Genomic DNA, 7,761 nt, shown 5'->3' with positions numbered 1-7,761 from the left:
TGCGTGTACTTAATCAAGCACAACAAATAGGGAGGGTGGAAGAAGGCATAGGGATTGGAAGAGAACACTGATGATAAACATGAAGCAATGCTCATTGATTGATCTCCATCAAGCACACCCTTAAGCTGACCTCTGGGAAAAAATATAACTTTCTACCTCCCACAGAGTAAAGAGCGCATGGGAAATAGGATCACTAAAGATCATTTCAGATACTGTGGCTCCAATCAAGTGACTAAGCTGGGAACTTGCCTGGTCAAAGAGGCTTTTGCCAAAGCCACCACCTGAATGTTAGGAGAATGAATAAGCAAAGGGACCGAAATTCCTTCGCCATCTGCGGTGCAGAGTGACTGCTCGGGGACAGCTGCCCTGACTGGAACTCTTGGGTGGGTGACCTCTCAAGACACCCACCCAAGCCTTCAGCACAATACCTCTGCTTACTCTAAGGTTTCTACAAATGGGGCATGACTCTCCAACGTAAAAACTAACCCTCTCCCACCATTAGAAGAGAAGCATTTGGTAGAGGGCGAAAGGGCAGTTCTGTAACACAGGCTGGGGTGGAGGGACAGGTTCCCGCTTCTCCCAGCCCTCCACAGACATCAGGACTGCTCATCGCATACAAGGCAGCACTACTTTGTGGGGAAAGCTCCGATTCCAAATCGCTAACATTTAATGAAATTTCCAGCAAAAACACTGCCTTGAACTAACATTGTCAGCTTGCTTCATTCTGGTCTGTCCATATCAAGTGAGAGGAGCATACCACTGGTGCCCAGAGCCCCAACCAGTCCAGATGAGCTCAGTGTGGGCTTTCTAGCCCAGGAGATGGACCAAATCATGTCTCAAGTTACCAGGACACCTCTTCCAGAAAACGGCTTTATGAAATGAAATCCATGCTTGTTTTCCACAGAGAGAGTTCAGAGCCCAGCTGACAGTTTGAATAACAAGAAGGGAAAGCACCAGCCCCAGTGGCTTCTTCACCCGCTTGGCACTTTGTGCTGTGGCTCCGCCCACCCCCAACTGCGCCAGGGCTGGGCAGCCAAAAGACGGCTAGAGGGCAGGTCTGAGTCATGCCAGGTCCAAGCAATACCTGTGACTCCTGGCTCTGTAACTGGCGAGCAGCTCGCGCCCCCCGCCCCCTCCCCTTTCCCAGACGGTGGAACTGAAGGCAGGTTGAATTGAAGGATCCCTGCTTCCTAGTCCCAGACCTTCCCTCTAGAATGGAGCGCCCAGCTCTTTAAAGAGGAGGAAAGGCCAGGGGGACAAAAGATGTCCTTTTAGAATAGGAGGCAACATGTCAAACTCCTTCTCTGCCAACAGGTGGTGCAGAATTAGAAAGGACCTGACCTAGCCCTCGTCATTTTACAGCCCAGAAAGCTGCAAAAATAAGGTGACAGCCAGGGCTGGAACTCCAGTTTTCTAATTAGTCCTGATGTCCTTTCCTCTCTGCCCACGAAGCAGTAACTGTCAGCATCAGCATGTGTGAGGGAAAGTGTCACTGGCCTTCAAGGAGAGGCAGAAACGCGTGGTCTGAGAAACATGCACCTAGACACCAGACCACTTGGGTAAGGATCTCGGCATCATCAACTACCAGTTGAGTGATGGGTAAGCTACTTAACTTCTGTGCCTCAGTTTTCCCATCTGTAAAGTAGGGATATTAATAACACCCATCTCAGAAGACCGTTAGGATGGAATTAATATGTCTAAAGCCCTTAGGAGAGTGTCTAGCACGTGTGAGCTGTTGTTACTAGGGAGCAACTGAGTCATTAAGGTCTTTTCTTCCTAATTCTGTGCCTGGAATCTTTAGGTAAATGGGAGACTCCTCATCTCCCCTTATGATCCCCCCGGTAACATGAATTCTTTCTGGAGCACTTGGAACAGTTTGATTCTGTTCCCCTCCAAGTCATGAGGACTTGAACTCGCCTGAGAAAGGAGCCTGAGAGGGCCCCCCAGGTCCCCGCCATCTCCTCTCCCCTCTGCCCTCTGGAAAACTTAGATTGATTCCCAGCTGTGCCCGGAGAGCAGGAATAACTGGCCCCGTGCCGCCGCCCCCCGGGGCTTTATGATCCAAAGAAACAGATCCAGCCCTCGCTAGCTGGCTCAGTGGACAGAGCATCAGCCTGCAGACTGAAGGATTACAGGTTCAATTCCCATCAAGGGCACATGCCTGGGTTGCAGGCTTGATCCCCAGTGTGGGGCATGCAGGAGGCAGCCAATCAATGATTCTCTCTCATCATTGATATTTCTATCTCTCCCTCTCTCTCTCTCAAATCAATAAAAATATATTTTTTTTAAAAAAGAAAAACAGTTCCAGGCAGGGGGCGGGCGCTAGGTAGACTGCAGCTACAGGGACCAATTGTTATTCACTGACTGTATTTTGACCAGATTTCTTTTTATCTCCTTTTTAACTTTGGTCCATACCCAGATCTCTGGGTCCTGAGAGGGTTGGGAAGAGGCGGGGTCTTCCCTGGAACAGAGGCGGGCACCGATTCAAACACGGCCCAGAAGACTTTAGGAGTCAGGCTGGGCATCTGAAAGTTGGCCACAGTGGATAGAGCGGACTGCTGGTCAAGGGCACGGGCCTCGGCTGCAGGCTCCTTTCCCCGCCTGGTCGACTGGTCAATGTGTCTCTCTCACGTGGATGTCTCTTCTCTCTGTGTGTCTCTCCCCCTCCCTTCTATTCGCTCTAAAAAAATCAATGGAAAAAGTATCCTCGGGTGAGGATTAGAAATAAATCCATACATAAGTAACTTAAAAAAATAACTTGGCTAAAGACCTGTTACAGCCGCTGCCCTTTGAACTGGCGTTCCCAGGGTGTCCGGGTGCATTCGCTTTTCTCCCCCAGAGCATCTTCCGGGACCTCTCCGAAAGAGGGTCTGGAGGTGCAGTCCCCCGGCCAGGTTCCTTGTCTCCCCCACCCCACCCCACCCCGGGCTAAACTGGGAGTGTGATTGCAGCAAGAATGAGGCGAGAAGGCACCTGATCTTGCCAGGCCTCTGGCTCTGAGAGGACCGCGCCCCCTCCTCATCCATTGCCCCTCTCAGCGCCCATCACACCCGGTAGGAGCCGAGGGCGGGTGAGGAGTGCGCACACCCCACACCCCGCACACACTTTTTTAAAAAAATATTTTTATTGATTTTAGAGAGGAAAGGAGAAGGATAGAGAATCATTGATTGGCTGCCTCCTGCACGCCCCCCACTGGGGGGGGATCGAGCCTGCAACCCCGGCTTGTGCCCTTGTCTGGAATTGAACCTGGGACCCTTTAGTCCACAGGCCGAGGCTCTAGCCACTGAGCCAAAACGATTACTTTTGACGCTTTTCCGAGGCCACAGAGTTCAACTTTCCCGCTGCGAGATGGGGCGGGGCACCTCTGGTCCCGCCCTCCGCCTGGGCTCCGCCTTCGCAGGTTGATGGCAGCAGCAGCTGGGACTGCAGTGGCGCCCCCCCGCCACCACCGCAGACAGCCGAGCAGGCAGGATCCCTGGAGGGGGCACAGGATTGCGCCCCCCTCCCCCGCTGCCACCAAAATCGCCCCGGGTGGGGCAGACTTGGTGTCTATATTTGGACGGGCAGCGGCCGGCGCCCAAAGGGTGCAGACACCTAGTCTCACAAGAACGCGGTGCTGGGGCAGGAGGCCCAAGGAGGGTTCGGGAAGTCCAGGCCTTAGGCCCCGGGCTGCAGAATCCACCCTCACCCCCAGGAGAGTTTAGGAGGAGTCGGGACTCAGAGGAGACGCAGGACGGACAGGATGGGAGGCAAAAGGCAGAACCGCCGTTAGGGCCTTTGGGAGAAGCCAGTGCAGTGTGGAGTGGAAGGAGGATGACCCACCTTGCACTGTGTCCCCAAAACAACATGGAGGAGATGGATGAAAACAGCAGCAGGAAGGACTCAGGTTAGGTGACAGGAGGAACTCCTCCGCGGCAAATTTTTAGAAAATTACAAACCCTCTGCCTGAACTATGCCAGAGATGAGGACCGTGGGGGGCTGCCGTTCCAGCCCCACAGCCAGCTTTAGCCAGGATCCAAGGGCCAAGGCCTCTGCTTCTGGACCAGGTGCCTCTGGCAGATGAACCAATTCTGTGAGGAGATGCTCACTCAAGGCTGGCAGTGGGAGGGCAGCCTGGCCTTGAGGCTCCTCCCCAAACCACTTCACCTTCCAGGAAGCTTTTGGGCCCAGTGCCCCCTCAGTCTGAGTCTCTGAGAAGTCAGGCCCACCCACATCCTAGTCCCTTGCATTAAGCCCCACTTGAGAGGTGGCAAAGAGCTGTCTCATACTTTGATCACCTGGAAGAAAGCTCCCTGCTTCTAGGACCAGACTCTGAATTAATTTATACCCAACTCCTGGCCAGATGAGCCTTTTCACTTGCTCCCTAACCCACCCCCCACCCTCTCTCACACACACACTCTCTCTCTTCCTGCCTCCCACAGTTCACAGGACTAAGGACCGCAGGCGTTTCTGGGCACTGAGAGCCTCCGTCACTGCCCCCAGCCATGAGCCGGCGCGTGGTTCGGCAGAGCAAGTTTCGCCATGTGTTTGGGCAGGCGGCAAAGGCCGACCAGGCCTACGAGGACATCCGTGTGTCCAAGGTCACATGGGACAGCTCCTTCTGCGCCGTCAACCCCAAATTCCTGGCCATTATTGTGGAGGCTGGAGGCGGAGGTGCCTTCATCGTCCTGCCTCTGGCCAAGGTGAGGGATGAGGAGAGGAAGCCAGCGGGAGGACACTGGCTGTGGCCCCTGGGCACTCCTGGCAGCAGCCTCCGTTCTCACCTAGTTCCCTTCCTCCGTCAGGCGGGCTGTTTGGGTTGGCAGCTCCCTGTTCCCCACGCCCTCACGGGCCCCTTAGGAGACTCCGTTCCCCTCCCAAAGCAGCAGCTTCACGGTGGCCTGTACCCACTCACTGCCCAGCACCCTGGTCCCAGCTGGGACCAGGAGTGGGTGAGGGAGATAGTTGGGAAGCAGTGGAATCAAGGCCTGGCCAGATTCTCTTCCTCTCTCTCTCCTAATGCCACAGCCCCTCATGGTTTGGGTGTGAGCCTCTTTCTCCCCAGCCCAGGATAACCATTTGGCTAAATCACACCCCACCGCTTCACGCGGAGGACAGAGTCGGGCTCTCAGAGTCCCTGGCCACCTCCCTGCTCTGGTTCCTACAGGGAGGTGCATGAGAACAGAGGTCAGGGGGTCATGACACAGAAGCCCAGAGCCCTGCTCCCTGACCCAGGTAACGACCACCCCTTTTGCCAAGTAGCCTGAAGCCCCTCTGCCATCTCCACCCCCAGCCTGCCCACCCCAAGCATGACCTTGACCTGGATTCTGCCCCCTACACCTTGTTAGGGGAGGCCCCACAGGTGGCAGGAAGACCTGACAATAGCCAATGACTCACTCCAGGACAATGCAGACACCATACAAGGACACTGTCCCCAGGGCTCAAATTTCAGCTGGAGCCACCTCCTCCCCCAGTTACTACTGTCATTCCAGTGCCACACAGCCACCCTCTCCCCCACCGTCTGGGCCGATGCCAGCCCAGCAACGGCTTCAGAGCCCCCATGAACAGCCCATAAAGACCAAAAATAGATGGGTCCCAGCTCAGGTTGGAGCATAACAGGCACCAGGAGTGCCTGCTGCTTGAGGTTCCAAAGTAAACCAGTGACAAGGAGGGAATCTGCCAAGGGTGTCAGGGGCTACACTATGTACTATCTCACCTTCACCTCTTCCACCAGGGGCTCCCCATAGACACCCCAACTGGGGGAACAGGCTCAAGAACAGCCTCCAAGCAGGCGTTTTGGAGGAGCACTGGACTAAGAGTTCAGATCTTGGCTCTACCAGTATCTTGTGTGTCCTTGGTTAAGTCACCTGACCTCTCTGTGTCTGAGTCCCTGATACAGTGGGGCCTTGACTTACGAGTGTCCCGACTAACGAGTTTTTTGAGATACCAGCTGTCTCTCGGCCGATTTTTTGCATTGAGTTGACAGTAATTTGAGTTAACGAGCTCAGTCTGGGAACGAATTAAACTTGTAAGTCAAGGCCCCACTGTATTAAATGACTTCATCTCTGTCTGCCTTCACCAAAGTACAGGAAGTAGGCTGAATGAGATTGGAGGTGTAGAGAGGGGTCTGCAAAGAGAAAATGAATGATAGAGAATTGAGATGTCAACAGGTCCCCTGCCCGCCCCCCAAAATCACACAGGAGAGTGGCCCACATCTCTCTCTCTCTCTCTCTCTCTCTCCTCTAGACAGGACGAGTGGATAAGAACTACCCACTGGTCACTGGGCACACTGCCCCGGTGCTGGACATCGACTGGTGCCCACACAATGACAACGTCATCGCCAGTGCCTCAGATGACACCACCATCATGGTAGGAGCCAGTTGGAAGCCGCTGGGTCGTTGGGCAGGGGAAGCAGCTGGGGCTGCCTCACCTGTTCTGGAGAAGGTGCTAAGGGAGGTGCTGGGTCCCAGGGCCCTGTCCTCCCCAGCTCCCAGGCTATCTTTAGCTACATGCCCACTCCCAGGATGCACTGCATAGGACTAATAATAACCATGGCCAATTTGGGGGTGAAGAGTAGGGAGTTACCGCTCTGAAGGTGATGAAGATCTCTGGAGAGCTGGCAGTGCCCCTCCTGGCTCCCAGCCGCCTCTGACCCAGGCAGGCACCATCACATCTTGCCCTACATTTGACACCAGTAGTCTTGGAGGAGCAGGGAGGGGAAGTAAGGGAGGAGCTGAGGGACAAAGTAGCTCCTCATCCTACCCACCCTCTGCCTTTTCCTCCTACCCAGGTGTGGCAGATTCCAGACTATACCCCTATGCGCAACATTACAGAGCCCATCATCACACTAGAAGGCCACTCCAAGCGCGTGGGCATCCTCTCCTGGCACCCCACTGCCCGGAATGTCCTGCTCAGTGCAGGTCTGGGGGCCTAGCGAGGGATCCCTACTGTAGCTCTTGGGGGGAGGGTGGCAAAGGCAGGGCCCAGGTGATGGTGACTGGCCACTCCGGGCAGGTGGTGACAATGTGATCATCATCTGGAACGTGGGCACCGGGGAGGTGCTCCTGAGCCTGGACGACATGCACCCGGACATCATCCACAGCGTGTGCTGGAACAGCAATGGCAGCCTGCTGGCCACCACCTGCAAGGATAAGACCCTGCGTATCATCGACCCCCGCAAGGGCCAGGTGGTGGCGGTGAGTGCCTGGCCTGGCCACTCCCCAGCCCCCACCCCAGGAACCAACCCTCAGGCCCCTGGACCTGAGATCCTCCTAGCCCCTGATCCCAGCTCTCACCTCCCGGATCCCATCCGCAGAGGCCAGTGCTTGCACCCACCACCACCTCCCAGTGTCTGCAGCCACAGCTCCCCGCCCTAAGCCCTGAGCCGGGAATTCTCTGCCCTCCCCTCTTCCCTCCCCTCCCCTCCCCTCCATCTCAGGAGCTCAGAGGAGCAGGGGAGGAGCTGCAAACCATCCTCCCATTAGAACCTCCATGAAGCCTGAGCTCCGGACCCCTCTCCTCTCAGCCGGCACCCAGAGCCATCTTCCAGGGCCCAGGGCCTGACACTGGCTCAAGGCCGGGCCCTTTCCGCCCTAGTTGACCCGCTGGGGGGAGGAGGAGGAGGAGGGAAGTCCTCGCGCGCTGCTGGTCTCGCCTTGGTGCCCTGGGAGGGCGGTGGCTGGCACCTGCCTAACCAGCCTCAGACTAACGCGGGGTGCGTGGGGCACGTGCATGTATGTCTGCGCCCAGTGCGCGCGGCCGGCGGGCCCTCTAACCCACTAA

The 7,761-nt window shown here is 56.0% G+C and overlaps 1 protein-coding gene across 1 annotated transcript in view; it reads left to right on the top strand.

The window, feature by feature from the left end:
• Nucleotides 1-4,385: 4,385 nt before the first annotated feature.
• CORO6 (coronin 6) overlaps nt 4,386-7,761 on the top strand; it is a 5,418-nt gene continuing 2,042 nt past the window's right edge. The window contains exons 1-4 of the mRNA XM_015566800.1: nt 4,386-4,682; nt 6,226-6,348; nt 6,770-6,899; nt 6,994-7,175. Coding sequence (XP_015422286.1) covers nt 4,485-4,682; nt 6,226-6,348; nt 6,770-6,899; nt 6,994-7,175 — 633 coding nt within the window. The 5' untranslated portion in view covers nt 4,386-4,484. The remainder of the gene's footprint in view (nt 4,683-6,225; nt 6,349-6,769; nt 6,900-6,993; nt 7,176-7,761) is intronic.

This window comes from Myotis davidii, unplaced genomic scaffold (assembly GCF_000327345.1).
Source record: "Myotis davidii unplaced genomic scaffold, ASM32734v1 scaffold363, whole genome shotgun sequence".
Classification (NCBI taxonomy): Eukaryota; Metazoa; Chordata; class Mammalia; order Chiroptera; family Vespertilionidae; genus Myotis; species Myotis davidii.
This window is presented reverse-complemented; position numbering and strand designations above follow the sequence as displayed.